At 41.9% G+C, this 16244-nt stretch overlaps 1 protein-coding gene across 12 annotated transcripts in view; it reads right to left on the bottom strand.

Annotated features, from left to right (window-relative positions):
- Nucleotides 1–16244, bottom strand: part of RNF144B (ring finger protein 144B) — a 129071-nt gene that overhangs the window by 51246 nt on the left and 61581 nt on the right. Inside the window, exon 2 of one of the 12 annotated variants that reach the window (XM_084850174.1) lies at nt 9184–9279. The exons of 9 other annotated variants lie outside the window; for them this stretch is intronic. Coding sequence is in view for 1 of the 3 variants with exons in the window: in XM_084850164.1 (XP_084706290.1) it covers nt 15258–15363 (106 nt within the window). In the remaining 2 variants the exon portion in view is untranslated. Of the gene's footprint in view, nt 1–9183; nt 9280–15206; nt 15450–16244 lie in introns of those variants that run through there. 2 more of the 12 variants (XM_084850169.1, XM_084850164.1) reach the window with 2 other exon arrangements.

A 16244-nucleotide genomic window follows, 5' to 3' on the forward strand; every position in this document is an offset into this window, starting at 1 on the left:
TTTCACTGAGCTTCAGAGGCAATTGGAAGCACTTAGACTTCTTACTGCTTCCAATTGCCTCCAAAACCCCACACAAAGTCAAATACAAGGCTGCGACCCTTGCTCCACACAGGGGACACAAGAATAGGTAGCTTTCTTTCTCTCCCTCATTCAGCATGAGGTGAGATATCTCTATCATCTTCATGTTCTCTGTGTGGTGTGAAGAACAGGAGTCTCTCACTTTGTGATGAATCAGGGACAGGTGGTAACCAGAATCAAAGATATGGTCAACACAGGTGATTTGGCACCTGCATTTGCTGACCTCTGGACTAGGCTGAAGGGACTAAATATATTTCAGTTTGGGGTAGTGGGGAGAAGAAGCAGGTTAAGAAATGGCTTGTGTGTGTTTTTTAAAATATATAATTTATTTGCAACACATCAACAAGAACAAAACAAAACATAAAACAAAGAAGGGGAAAATTGTATCATAAAACATATTAATATACAGTACTCATTAAAATATACCTTGATATAGGAAAAAAGAGAAAGAAAAAACCCCACAAAGGGGGGGATATAACACTTCCATTTCAAATATATACATTAATAAAAGCAGTCCATATATCTAAATACACATCCATATGGCTTTGATGGTTGTAGGAAACACAAAAATTGACAAAATTCCTACTTATTAAAATATATACGCATAGGAAGGCTAAACCCCCTTTCTTTTTTCCATTGGCAAGCAATGGGTTTAAACTACAGCAAGACAAATTTAGATTAAGGTTTTGGAAGGGTTTTCCTAACCATAAGAATAGCTCACAAGAGAAGAAGTGGAAGCTGTAGAAGGGTTACAGGGTACTTTATCTCAAAACAAGCAGCACCATGATACACAACTCAGTATTGGTGCACATTAGTTGCCAAGATCTTGGATCACTGATCACAGGACTGATCACAATAGGCTAGAGCTAGTTGCTTAGTAGTGCCATTTCTATAATACAGGGGTGGGAAACCTGTGGCCCTCCACGTATTGTTTAACTACAACTCCCACCACCCTTGACCATTAGCCATGCTGCCTGAGGCTGACAGGAATTGGAGACCAACACCTGGAGGGCCTCAGGTTCTCCACCCCTACTTTAATGTATCATCTCACTGGTGAAAGGCAAGCTGAACCACTTCAGTCCATTTGTGAAGGACTTTCATACACCAAGCCACAAAATCAGCAGATTACCAAAAGAAGAGAAAATCTCTAGGAGGAAAGAACTAAAGGGAGACTTTAATATAAGGCTAGAAATTCAGGACAGGGCTAGTATTTGATGTTTTGTAGACACTGGAATTACAAGGTCTGCATACATATTATTCCCCCTCCATACATTATTCGTGTGAAGGGGCTTCATGCAATTAATGAGGCAGCTGGGCCAATTTGCAACAGTTCCCTAGTCCTGCCCCTGACATCCACAAGAAGGATTCCCTGCTATGGATATCCACACTCAACATGTGGAAGTAGGGGACACCATAAAGCATTGGGGCAGGGCAAGCAGCTTGGTCCTTTGCCCCTTTAATCACATGGAGCCTCTTCATGCGAGTAGCGCGTGAAGGAGCTACTGAAATGCTGATATTATGTTTCAATATGTATTGTATCCCCTTCATGGATCACTGCCTTGTTGTGGCGAAGGGGCTTGCTTAACTCAGTGAAGCCATAAGCTATGCCGTGCAGGGCCACCCAAGACGGACAGGTCATGGCAGAGAGTTCTGACAAAATGTGGTCCACTGGAGAAGGAAATGGCAACCCACTCCAGTATTCTTGCCAAGAAAATCCCATGGAACGTATCACAAGGCTAAAAGATATGACGCCGGAAGATGAGCCCCTCAGGTCGGAAGGTGTCCAATATGCTACTGGGGAAGAGCAGAGGGTATTTCCAAGTAGCGCCAGAAAGAGTGAAGTGGCTGGGCCAAACCCGAAAGGACACTCAGCTGTGGATGTGTCTGGTGGTGAAAAGAAAATCCGATGCTGTAAAGAACACTATTGTTTAGGAACCTGGAATGTCAGATCAATGAATCAAGGTAAGCTGGAGGTGGTCAAACATGAGATGGCAAGATTGAACATCGACATCTTGGGAATCAGCGAACTAAAATGGACAGGAATGGGCGAATTTAATTGAGGTGACCATCATATCTACTATTGTGGGCAAGAATCCCTTAGAAGAAATGGAGTAGCACTCATAGACAACAAAAGGGTGGGAAAAGCAGTACTGGGGTACAATCTTAAAAATGATAGAATGATGTCAGTACGAATCCAAGGCAAACCATTCAACATCACAGTAATTCAAGTCTATGCCCCAACCACTGAGGCCGAAGAAGCTGAGGTTGATCGGTTCTATGAAGACCTAAAACACCTTCTAGAACTAACACCAAAAAAAGACGTCCTCTTCATCATAGGGGATTGGAATGCTAAAGTAGGAAGTCAAGAAATCACCGGGATAACAGGCAGGCATGGCCTTGGTGTACAAAATGAAGCAGGACAAAAGCTAATAGAGTTTTGCCAAGAGAACATGCTGATCATCGCAAACACTCTTTTCCAACAGCACAAGAGGCGACTCTACACATGGACGTCACCAGATGGTCAATATCGAAATCAGATTGATTATGTCCTTTGCAGCCAAAGATGGAGAAGCTCCATACAGTCAGTCAAAACAAGACCTGGAGCTGACTGTGGCTCAGATCATGAGCTGCTTCTTGCAAAATTTCGGCTTAAATTGAAGAACGTCGGGAAAACCACTAAACCGTTCAGGTATGACCTAAATCATATCCCTGATGAATATACAGTGGAGGTGAGGAATAGATTTCAGGGATTAGACCTGATAGACAGAGTGCCTGAGGAACTATGGACGGAGGTCCGTAACATTGTTCAGGAGGCAGCAACGAAATCCATCCCAAAGAAAAAGAAATGCAAGAAAGCAAAGTGGCTGTCTGATGAGGCTTTACAAGTAGCTCACGAAAGAAGGGAAGCGAAAAGCAAGGGAGAAAGGGGAAGATATACCCAACTGAATGCAGAGTTCCAGAGAATAGCAAGGAGAGACAAGAAGGCCTTCTTAAGTGAACAATACAAAGAAATCAAGGAAAACAACAGAATGGGAAAGACTAGAGATCTCTTCAAGAAAATTGGAGATCTCAAGGGAACGTTTTGTGCAAAGATGGGCATGATAAAGGACAAAGAAGGCAGGGACCTAACAGAAGCAGATGAGATTAAGAAGAGGTGGCAAGAATACACAGAAGAACTATACAGGAAAGATCTGAATGTCCCTGATAGCCATGATAGTGCGGTCACTGAACTTGAGCCGGACATCCTAGAGAGTGAAGTCAAGTGGGCCTTAGGAAGCATTAGTAACAATAAAGCTAGCGGAGATGACAGTATTCCAGCCGAGCTATTTAAAATCCTAAAAGATGATGCTGTTAAAGTGCTGCATTCAATATGCCAACAAATCTGGAACACTCAACAGTGGCCACAAGACTGGAAAAGGTCAGTTTACATTCCAATTCCAAAGAAGGGCAACGCCAAAGAGTGTTCAAACTACCGCACCATTGCGCTCATTTCACATGCCAGCAAGGTGATGCTCAAAATCCTACAAGCTAGGCTTCAGCAGTATGCGAACCGAGAACTACCGGAAGTACAAGCTGGGTTTAGAAGAGGCAGAGGAACTAGAGATCAAATCGCCAACATTCGCTGCATCATGGAGAAAGCAAGAGAATTCCAGAAAAACGTCTATTTCTGCTTCATTGACTACGCTAAAGCCTTTGATTTTGTGGATCACAAGAAACTGTGGCAAATTCTGAAAGTGATGGGAGTACCAGACCACCTTACCTGTCTCCTGAGAAACCTGTACGAGGGTCAAGAAGCAACAGTAAGAACCAGACATGGAACAACCGATTGGTTCAAAATTGGGAAAGGAGTACGACAAGGCTGCATATTGTCACCCTGCTTATTTAACTTATATGCAGAGTACATCATGAGAAATGCCGGGTTGGATGAATCAGAGGTCGGAATTAAGATTGCTGGGAGAATTATCAACAACCTCAGATATGCAGACGATACCACCCTAATGGCAGAAAGCAAAGAGGATCTAAAGAGCCTCTTGTTGAGGGTGAAAGAGGAGAGTGCAAAAGCTGGTTTGAAACTCAACATTAAAAAAACTAAGATCATGGCATCTGGCCCCATCACTTCCTGGCATATAGAAGGGGAAGAAATGGAAGCAGTGACAGATTTTACTTTCTTGGGCTCCAAGATCACTGCAGACGGTGACTGTAGCCATGAAATTAAAAGACGCTTGCTCCTTGGGAGGAAAGCTATGGCCAACCTAGACAGCATAGTAAGAAGCAGAGACATCACCTTGCCGACAAAGGTCCGTCTAATCAAAGCTATGGTTTTCCCAGTAGTAATGTATGGCTGTGAGAGCTGGACTATAAGGAAGGCTGAGCGCCGAAGAATTGATGCTTTCGAACTGTGGTGCTGGAGAAGACTCTTACGAGTCCCCTGGACTGCAAGGAGGTCAAATCAGTCCATCCTAAAGGAAATCAACCCTGACTGCTCATTGGAAGGACAGATACTGAAGCTGAAACTCCAATATTTTGGCCACCTAATGAGAAAACTCTCTGGAAAAGACCCTGATGCTGGGAAAGACTGAAGGCAAAAGGAGAAGGGGACGGCAGAGGATGAGATGGCTAGATAGCATCACGGATGCAATGAATATGAACTTGAGCACGCTCCGGGAGAGAGCGCAGGACAGGAAGGCCTGGCGTGCTATGGTCCATGGGGTCACGAAGAGTCGGACACGACTGAACGACTGAACAACAACATCAAATGTATTGTTGCTCTTGTTCTATTTTCTGAATATTGTAGCTCAAGAGCATTTTTTGGAGAAAATCAGCATATGAATTTTAAAATATGCCTCTGTATACCAGTTGCTGAGGAACACAAACTGGGGAGGGTTGCTATTGCACTTGTGTCTTACTTGTGGGCTCCCCAAAGGCAGCTGGTTGGCCATTGTGCTCTGCTTACATTCTTATGTTAAAAGCCTAATAGGTAATACCCAAGCCTGACTTGTCAGCAGCCCTATCAAACTCCAAACCAGTTTTGAAGTTCATGATTTTATAGACCTGCCAGCCATTCTGTAATGCCTTCACCTAAGCCTGGCAAAAGGAAAGAATAGAACTATGTTAACAGTTTCTTCTAATGGTAACTAGTTGGGAATCTAGGAAAGTATCAAGATAGGAAAATGCCACCACAGAGCAGGACTACATAGATCAGCCTTCCCCAACCTGGTGCCCTCCAAATGTTTTGGACTACAACTCCCAGGATTCCTGACCATTAGCCATGCTGGCTGGAGTTAATGGGAGTTGAAGTCCAAAACATCTGGAGGGAACCAGGTTGGGAAAGGCTGACATAAGATCATGGGTTGGATCCAGATTTATTCTGGATTGACTGCGCTGGCTGAAGAGGACATTCCTGCCCTCTCCTTCCCACGACAGACCCCCCAGGCCACTGAAATGGCTACACAGAGAGACTCAGGAGACCCTGCTGAACAGAGTGAGCTGTGGTGTGAGGGAATTACCAAAAATCGACCCGAGGGACCTTCCACGAATGGAGCCCTTCTCCTCACAGAAGACAGATCTTGGATCCAATCCAGTCTCTCTTACACAGGACCCATGAGTATAAATGCATTTTGTCCAACACCAATGGCTTAATTAATCATGTCTGGAGTGCTTCACACACAATATTCTTCTTATGTGAAGATGATAGGAAGCCAACACGCATGATCACTTCTGAATCTTTGAATGTCTGGCAACATAAGAACTCTGCACATCATACGTGCTTGTGTACACAGGTTTCCTGCATAGAAATTATTTTCATGTAGACGAAATGCAATGAAGTGCCTCTTCCATCACTTACCTGAGAAGCAAATGGTTATTCATTTATGTCTGTGTAAGTCAGCCACATAAAAGCATCTACTATAAGAGGAGTGCACTTTAACTGGCAATTGTACATACTTTGAAATAAATCACACAGCAAGGGTCATTGAATTGCAGAGTCCATTCCTATGAAAGTTAATGTCTCTCTCTGAATACTTTACAAAACAGCCCAGAACTTTTTTACATTAGAAACAAATAATTTCTTATGGGTAGAACTGGAATTGCAGCTATTACCAGAAGTCTCGGGAACAATGCCTTTTAGCCAAGTCAGAATTGTAAGCCACTAGTCTATGTATGCTGCAACAATAGTTATCAGTGAATCATTAACAATGCAATGGCGCACTGAGGGCTATTTTTACTTGCATCTGCAGTTTTTTTCCAAATCTGATACCTCAACATATAAATGTGTATGTGCTTTTCAGCTGCACTACTATAAAATCCTACTGCCATCATATGGTAAGAAGTGCCAAACTGTTAGTTCCTCTAGGTAGCTCTGCACTTAATCTCAACAACAGAGCAGGTTTAATGTTTTGCCACATGGAATTAGCATAATTCCAACTTTTATAGGAGGTGTAGACAACCTATTTGGGGCAGGGGCACATGTGGCAATTTGAGAAACAATCTTGGACACCACCACAAAATGGCTGCCAGGGAAGGTATGGCAAAGGACAAGTAACCTGCCCAACAGACTGAGTACAAGGCAGAGGCAGGGTCTGAGTCCCGGCACACTAAACAATTCCTTTGAACCCACAGTTTTCAGCACCAACAGAAATCTATTTCACAGCAATCCCAGCTGCCAGTAAGAAAATGTATTCATTAAAAAAAATAAGTGGGAGGAGTAAGGCACCTTGGAGGGCATCAAGAAAGGTGCCCATGGGCACCATGTTGATTTTGATGTTTTTATTTGATTTTGTATTTTTTCTTTTGGCTCCCTCTGGAATGGATTTTTTTTAAAAAAAATCCTTCTCCAATTTCCTGTTTCTTGATGTGTGTATGTTTTAATTTCCCTAACAGTCTGGTAAAATTAGCAAAAATACACGAAAATGTTTAAATAATTCCAAAAACGTTTTGTTTTTTTTTAGACTAGTGTAAGAAGCAGCATACTAAAGTTGCAGTGTTTATTTCATTCCCAGTTTTCAGGCTGGCCTTATGTCAGGCCAGAAAAGGGCAAGCACTCCAGTTACTGCAGGCTGCCTTCCTGTGGAATCTTCAAAGGCCCCATGTAGTTGCTGAAGCCTCTTCCCAGACTCTGAGGAGCCTTTGCTCCAACCAAGCAGGGAAGTGATCGATTTCCTGTTGGATCACAGTAAAACCCCTCTCTGTCCCAGAACTTGGGAAAAAGGGTCAGCAACCAGCACAGGGACTTTGAAGGCCTCACTCAATGCAATCCTATGCCTGTCTACTCAGAAGTGAGTCCCTCTGTGTTGAATTGGCAGTGTGTTTAGGATTGCAGCCACAGTTAGCTGAAGGGCAGTGAGCAACATAGGGGAGCTGCCAGGTGAGTGCTAGAGTGAGTGGGAGGCAGAGTGAGTGGGAAGAGGAGGGAGTATGTATGTGAGGGCTGGTGGGAGTCATGGGGGGGCATTGTAACAATAACCTGTAATTGTAGTATCTTAGTACCTAAGGGGCCAAATGAGTCCATTTTAAGGACAAATCTATTCTGAATTCCAAGTCTTAATTTCTTTAAAAAATAGATACTTACGATCTTATAAACATAACACACAATATTATTGATATAATATAGTATGACCAGGATATTTTAATCAATGTAAACAGACTTTCAGCCTCAGGTGGAGACAACAGAGTTGCCATGAGCTCAATTTGTAGACTCTCAGCACCATCCACAGTATACTCGGCATTTCTGTCCATTCCACTCAACAGAAAGCTCTGTTGCTTTGTCTTTGTGATCTCTGACACTGTTGAAGTGCCTTAACACATCTCATAAGCAGAAAAGCATAAATGCATCCTCAGAGCAGCACGAAGTCAGCAGAAGAAGGAACGCACCAACATCAAGTAGTAAAAGCATCAAAAGCCACAAACATTGCCTTTGATATGCCCAGCAGGAGGGTGCCTTGCCCTTTGCAAGCCACTTCTTTGCCCCATCAGATCCAAAAAGCTGTTGTAAACCTGGAGGGTTTTAGTTTTTTCATATGATCAGCAGACTAAGATGCCATATCAAGCTGTTCACTCAATTTCAAAAATGGTTTGCAATGTGCCATGGGGACTGCTGTTCCAGAAAACAAATCCAAAGGCCTCCTGGGATTGAAAGAACTAGATGCACAGCTCCTTTGGATCTTGGCTCAAGTCTCTATATTATACTAATTTCTTACAGTTAATTAAATATGTACACTTTCAAGGAACAACAGCTATCACTGGAAAGATATCAAGCAATGGACAATTTATATTAAAAAGAGCCAAGAGCACTCCCTCAAAGTATCAGTTCTCATCCACTATATCTTTAAAGCATAATGTGTGAAGTGGCTCTGAGACTTCATGGTATAACCTTCTAAAAAAAGGAAAGGGAAAAACACAACCAGTGATAAATTTCTCTCTCATCTCACCCCTACCCACACACAAAGTTCAGTTTGCATAATACAGTACAGGGAGTATCCTCTTCAAACAAACAAGGATTTATTACTAAGAGACTATAGCCAACAAGAATTTACACTGCCAGCCAAGCTGTTGATTTTTGCTTCTCTTAGATACAACTGGAAAAGGCTCATATAAGTTGAAGACATTCAAGTTTCATTGCTGTATTATGAAATAAATTCACTACAGTATATAATTTAAAGACCCCTGAACCAAGGCTCCAGGTAGTAAAATTTCAAAATTAACCTTACAGTGCACTTAAAGCATCATGGTGTAGGACCATACAATCCGCATTCTTCCCCGTACTTCCTTACCCAGCCAGCACAAAAAAATAAATTTCATCCAAAAAGCCTGTCTCTGGGAACACAATAGAATGATGGGCCTAAGTACATCCTTGTTATACTTCCAGACACAATGGTGCTTACAACCAGGATTAACTGGGACATTTGTTGGTTGTAACTAATTTCTATGGTCTAATGAAGGCATTTGTGATTGGCAACAATATTTCTTTCCACAGAAAAAGGTGTTGGACTAGAATTGCTCTTCATAATTCTTTATCAGTAATATGCATCTGCAATATCCCACCCCTTTTTCCAAGCACACATGGAGTTCTTTGATGGTTCCCCACCCAGAGGCTGGCCAGGCCCAAACCTGCTTAGCTTCAGAGATAGAAATGCCTCAGGTGTCTTCAAATCCTTGTCTAGGTGGGATTCCAAGTACTATGACTGTTAATGTTAAAACCGGACCCTGGAAGAGAAAACATATCCGACTAATGTTTAGAGAGAACTACAGCTGAACTACAGGACTTACATTTACTTCACCTTTAAAATCCATACATCTGAAAACCTTTAGAGAGCAGGCAGGCACACTATATATACTTAAGGAACCTTTATTTTATTCACTTACGAAGTTCGCCTATTCTTCAGCACTATGCCACAAGCAGCTTTCTAATATTTTACGATCATCTTTTATATGGTTTAAGAAAATATGTTTAAAGATTAATCTGCCGAAAAAAATATGTTGGGACTGGAGGAAGATAAGCAAATGCTTCTGTTTAAAAGTAGTAAATGTACATATATTATTATATTGTTTGCCAGCAATAAAGCACAACTGACTGGAAAAAGAACAAGGTGGGTGAAAAGCTATGATGCAAGGTATCTTAGCTTCTTTTTGCCATCAAGGGTGCTTCCAGACAAGGCTTTTTGGTTGCTACCTCAAGGAGACCTTCATCTGGAAGCACCCAAAGATATTATGCACAAAATCAGACATTTTCTTAAAGACAACTATCCATTAGAGCTTCAGAAGGTCTTTAAAGTGCTAATCTTATATTCTTATAAGCTTCCAGGACATATGCCATTTCAAGAGCCGACAAACTAGAGAATAAAACCATTTTAAGGGCTAGTACAGATGTTTATCCAAACACTTCTGTCCTCTCTGAGCGTGAGATTTGTACCAGACACATGTGTGCATATTAGGTGTAATCACAGGAAAGGAGAAGAGCTTTTCAGGGGCTTCCACTTCCCTGACTAACTAAGGGCTAGTAAGTGGGACAGCGTTTTTATGGTGCTGCAGCATCTACTATGCCACCTTGTGCTATATACCAGATGACAGCACAAGCACATAAATGAAGACATGATAGAACAAAGTGGAAAGAAGAGATGCCTGGAAGTATACCACATCAATCACAAAGATCAAACTTTTATGCAAGACATCTACCACACCACCAACTGAAATCAATGAATAAATCCACTAGACGCGAACTGAATCCATAAAGTCCAAGATGGGGCCATTTTAATTGGTCTACCACCATTCCATGAAGATCTTGAATTGTGAGTATCTGCACCTTTACACAGTGATAACCCAAATCATAACGAACACCAACTCCCATCCTCATATTGTTGTTGTTGTTCAGTCGTTCAGTCGTGTCCGACTCTTCGTGACCCCATGGACCATAGCACGCCAGGCCTTCCTGTCCTGCGCTCTCTCCCGGAGCGTGCTCAAGTTCATATTCATTGCATCGGTGATGCTATCTAGCCATCTCATCCTCTGCTGCCCCCTTCTCCTTTTGCCTTCAGTCTTTCCCAGCATCAGGGTCTTTTCCAGAGAGTTTTCTCTTTGCATTAGGTGGCCAAAATATTTGAGCTTCATCTTCAGTATCTGTCCTTCCAATGAGCACTCAGGGTTGATTTCCTTTAGGATGGACTGATTTGACCTCCTTGCAGTCCAGGGGACTCGTAAGAGTCTTCTCCAGCACCACAGTTCGAAAGCATCAATTCTTCGGCGCTCAGCCTTCCTTATAGTCCACCTCTCACAGCCATACATTACTACTGGGAAAACCATAGCTTTGATGAGACGGACCTTTGTCGGCAAGGTGATGTCTCTGCTTCTTACTATGCTGTCTAGGTTGGCCATAGCTTTCCTCCCAAGGAGCAAGCGTCTTTTAATTTCATGGCTACAGTCACCGTCTGCGGTGATCTTGGAGCCCAAGAAAATACAATCTGTCACTGCTTCCATTTCCTCCCCTTCCATATGCCAGGAAGTGATGGGGCCAGATGCCATGATCTTAGTTTTTTTAATGTTGAGTTTCAAACCAGCTTTTGCACTCTCCTCTTTCACCCTCAACAAGAGGCTCTTTAGATCCTCTTCGCTTTCTGCCATTAGGGTGGTATCGTCTGCATATCGGAGGTTGTTGATAATTCTCCCAGCAATCTTAATTCCAACCTGTGATTCATCCAACCCGGCGTTTCTCATGATGTACTCTGCATATAAGTTAAATAAGCAGGGTGACAATATGCAGCCTTGTCGTACTCCTTTCCCAATTTTGAACAACTCGGTTGTTCCATTTCTGGTTCTTACTGTTGCTTCTTGACCCTAGTACAGGTTTCTCAGGAGACAGGTAAGGTGGTCTGGTATTCCCATCACTTTAAGAATTTGCCACAGTTTGTTGTGATCCACACAATCAAAGGTTTTAGCGTAGTCAATGAAGCAGAAATACACGTTTTTCTGGAATTCTCTTGCTTTCTCCATGATGCAGCGAATGTTGGCAATTTGATCTCTTGTTCCTCTGCCTCTTCGAAACCCAGCTTGTACTTCCGGTAGTTCTCGGTTCGCATACTGCTGAAGCCTAGCTTGTAGGATTTTGAGCATCACCTTGCTGGCATGTGAAATGAGCACAATTGTGCGGTAGTTTGAACACTCTTTGGCACTGCCCTTCTTTGGAATTGGAATGTAAACTGACCTTTTCCAGTCTTGTGGCCACTGTTGAGTGTTCCAAATTTGTTGGCATATTGAATGCAGCACTTTAACAGCATCATCTTTTAGGATTTTAAATAGCTCAGCTGGAATACTGTCATCTCCGCTAGCTTTGTTGTTACTAATGCTTCCTAAGGCCCACTTCACTTCACTCTCAAGGATGTCCGGCTCAAGTTCAGTGACCGCACTATCATGGCTATCAGGGACATTCCGATCTTTCCTGTATAGTTCTTCTGTGTATTCTTGCCACCTCTTCTTAATCTCATCTGCTTCTGTTAGGTCCCTGCCTTCTTTGTCCTTTATCATGCCCATCTTTGCACAAAACGTTCCCTTGAGATCTCCAATTTTCTTGAAGAGATCTCTAGTCTTTCCCATTCTGTTGTTTTCCTTGATTTCTTTGCATTGTTCATTTAAGAAGGCCTTCTTGTCTCTCCTTGCTATTCTCTGGAACTCTGCATTCAGTTGGATATATCTTCCCCTTTCTCCCTTGCTTTTCGCTTCCCTTCTTTCTTCAGCTACTTGTAAACCTCATCAGACAGCCACTTGGCTTTCTTGCATGTCTTTTTCTTTGGGAAGGATTGAGTTGCTGCCTCCTGAACAATGTTACGGACCTCCGTCCATAGTTCCTCAGGCACTCTGTCTATCAGGTCTAATCCCTGAAATCTATTCCTCATCTCCACTGTATATTCATAAGGGATATGATTTAGGTCATACCTGAATGGTTTAGTGGTTTTCCCTACGTTCTTCAATTTAAGCCGAAATTTTGCAACAAGAAGCTCATGATCTGAGCCACAGTCAGCTCCAGGTCTTGTTTTGACTGACTGTATGGAGCTTCTCCATCTTTGGCTGCAAAGGACATAATCAATCTGATTTCGATATTGACCATCTGGTGATGTCCATGTGTAGAGTCGTCTCTTGTGCTGTTGGAATCCTCATATTGCTCATCTCTAATTAAAGCAAGGCAGACAAAAGCGCATGTCTTCGACAGAAACCAACATAAACACATCAGAAAGAAAAAAGCCTAAGCACATAAGTAAAAACACTTTGAAAAGTAACATCTAGTTTGGCTCTTAATATGGAGGACAATTTCTTACAGCAACTGATGCTGGCATGCTTAGGAGATCTAATGGAGAGCAGCAAAAGCCGGACACAGTACAAACCCAACCTTCCCTGCTGTTACCGAAGTTAAGCAAAATCCACTGTAACTTTTAATTTGAAACAGCAGGAGCTCCATGGCATTGCACGGTAACCCTCATGCCTACATTTGACAGAAATAATACCATCAGGAAAGTGAACCAGCAAACAAGACCTTCATTTGGGCATCAGGGCTCATAACATCCCCTGGTGTTTTTAAAAAGGTGCAATGAAAGAGAGAGGGTTCTTTTCAGTGCAAGACAACAAGATTAAAAGTTAATTAAAAAGTCTAAACTACTTGGCAAACTGAATAGAAGTTTGTTAACATTCAACTACAATGGGTTCTCATAAAAATTACTCATTGACAGTTGTGATACATCCACCTGACATTAAAAACAAAAGCCAGAACAGATATTACTGCTTCAACTTCTGATTGACTGAAGAGAACAATAAGGCTCCACAAAGGATGTCTAGCTATTCTACGTCATAATATGTTGTTTTATTCTATGGCAGTGGTTTACAAACTGTTCTGCAAAGCCCCAAAGTTCCTCAGAAGCTTATTAGGTGTTCCTCAATACAATCACTAATGGCAGACAAGCTTCTTTAAAACGACAGCTTGTTCGCCACTATCAATCTTCTCCTATATGCAGAAAGAGAGGGGCACTGCATGGTACACAAGCAGTTCATAGGAGCTAAATGAGTGGCCCTGGCAAGTGCCCCATATGTATCAAGTGTGCACCCTAAGGCATGCCCCGGAATCCTTTTCAATGTTCAGACATAGGTTCCATTATAGAGGTTCTGCAGCAAATAAATCAATATAGAAAGCATTCTCTGGAAGTAGAAAGTTTGAAAGCCACTGTTCTCAGGAGCCAAAACATGTGCAAAAGCAGCTCCTTCAAACATGCCACTGCATTAACCTAGTAACCACCATTTATGGGGGGAAAGTACAGCTTTCCATGGTTATCCCATGTCCTTCTAAAAAGGATACAGATGTCTCCTGTGATATAATCCATCAACTTAATTTATAATTTATTTTATTTATTACGTTTCTATACCGCCCAACAGCCCTTGGCCAAAAACAAAATATTGGAGACTGGCCAGAAATTACTGAGTACGGTTTGGGGAAGGTTGGTTTTTTTTAAAAAAAAAACAGAGGTCTTACGCCAGCTCCTTTAGGCAAGATGGAATCACTATACTTCTGTTAGAGATGGTATATGAAGCAGTGCCTTCAAAAATGATCAGAGCAATTGAGCAAGGTCATATGGGAGTAGACAGTCCTCAACACAAACTGTCAGTAACCAGGATATGACTTTGAAGGTCAATGCCAACACTTTGCATTGCTAAGCAAGTCCAATTTAGTCACATTTTACTTCAAGAGAAGAAGCTTCTCAAAGATGATGGAACTAGTAAAAGGAAGTTGAAAGAGAAAGTCAACGGTGCCAAATCTGTCCAGGATGCTTAGGAGTTACTTGAAACCACAATAACAGAAGCTCAGTTAGAATGTAAGATAAGAACTGAAAATAAAACTAACTATATAAAGCCTTTATATAAATTTCTGGTGCAACCACACTTGAAATATTGTGATTAGTTCTAGTTACCTCAAAAAGGATACTGTAGAGCTGAAAAAGGTGCAACCGATCAACTCCACTATGAGAAATAGCTACAACATTAGAAGATTTTTAGCTTTAAAAAAAAGTGACAGAGGGGAGACATAATACAGGTGTATAAAATTATGCATGATGTGGAGAAAGTCGATAGAAGATTTTCTACCTCTTTCATAATACTAGAACCCAAGATCATCCAATAAAGCTGAGTGATGGGAGATTCAGGACAGACAAAAGGAAGTACTTCATTACGCAGTACAAACTTAAACTGTGGAACTTGCTATCACAAAATGTAGTGACAGCCACCGCCTCCTTTATGAATGACTCATATCATACACTTCTGCATTATTCCCATGGCTGCAGCAGAGGAACAGAGACAAAGCATTAAACCAGTTCTGAGTTTCCTACTACTGAAAAGTCAATACTGTTAAGTGGGAGTGAGTGTGGGTACAGAAGCTCAGCACATTCTTTTTTAGCATGTAAAATTAAAGCTGCAGTGTGATCATGCCTCTATGTGATCACCATCTCCTCCATTCTCAAAAGTCAGAAAGGATCCTGCCTAACAATGCCACCTCTAAAGCAATGTAAAGATCCTTGCACTAGTCAGAAAGCTTCTTGCCACAATTAACCACAGAATTCCACTACTGCAAAGCATCACAGCAGAGATTTCCTTCCCCCACTCACCCTGTCCCACACAAATGCTCCAGGCTGCTACAGCTTAATTTCTTCTCTCACCAAATCCAGTGGAATAATTTCCATTAACTTCAGTGGGATGAGAAGTGTTCCACTGGAACAAAACAGAAGGATGCTTAACAAACATGTTGCATACAATGAGGTTCATTACAAGAGACTGAAATCCCACATCCTTACCAGGGCTTTCTGCTTCTAGATTGTTTGTGGAATTACAACCGGCTCCTTTACACGGGCAGACATACGGTTGGAATCAAGGTAAGTCCTTCCTCCAGAAGTTCTATATGTTTCTAGATGTTTTGTTTTACAACTACTAGATGGCACTGTGATAATAGCCCTTGGCAGTCATAATGATAACACACAGCGGACAGAACGGATTAAGGTCCCTTGCTGCTTTATCTCTGATCTTTTTTGAAAGTGGGGAAAGCACGAGAAATGTCCTGGAGGTTGACAACATCGTGTAAGGGACCCACAAACTTCCGTGAGTGGCAAATCATGAGTGTCCAATAAATTGCTTGTGTAGAAATGCTCAATGTAGACCAAACCTTGTAAGTTCTTGTATAAAAGCCAGGACACACCAGTGGTGTTTAGAAAGGAGTGCAATGTTATCCATCTCTGTGCCAAGTCTTGGCTGTGGGATTATGGGAGTTGTCGTCCAACAAATCTGGAAGGACACAGGGTTGGGGAAGGCTGCTCTAGAGCAACAATGCTATTAATGTTAAAGATGTTCATGTGTTTACAGATGTAGAACTCAAACTGAACAAAACAAAACAAAAAAGCATTTATCTAACACTTTAGACCTTACTCTGTTCATATGGTCCTTCCTGCACTCTTCAACTGTTGGCATGCATATGCTTTTGATGTAGTCATAAGAGTTTTAGTCTAGGGCCTGATCGTGTAAAAACTTGGAAGTAATGTAGCACACACCAAGCAATTCTATGAAACCACAAAAATTGGGTATTTTGGCATTCATACAATGAAGTGTGTCTACATTTGGGACTATGTCCAGAAGAATAATATATGTTTGGAGAT

The sequence above is a fragment of the Heloderma suspectum genome, chromosome 4 (assembly GCF_057233095.1).
Source record: "Heloderma suspectum isolate Gila_16-S chromosome 4, 16-S_ref, whole genome shotgun sequence".
Lineage (NCBI taxonomy): Eukaryota > Metazoa > Chordata > Lepidosauria > Squamata > Helodermatidae > Heloderma > Heloderma suspectum.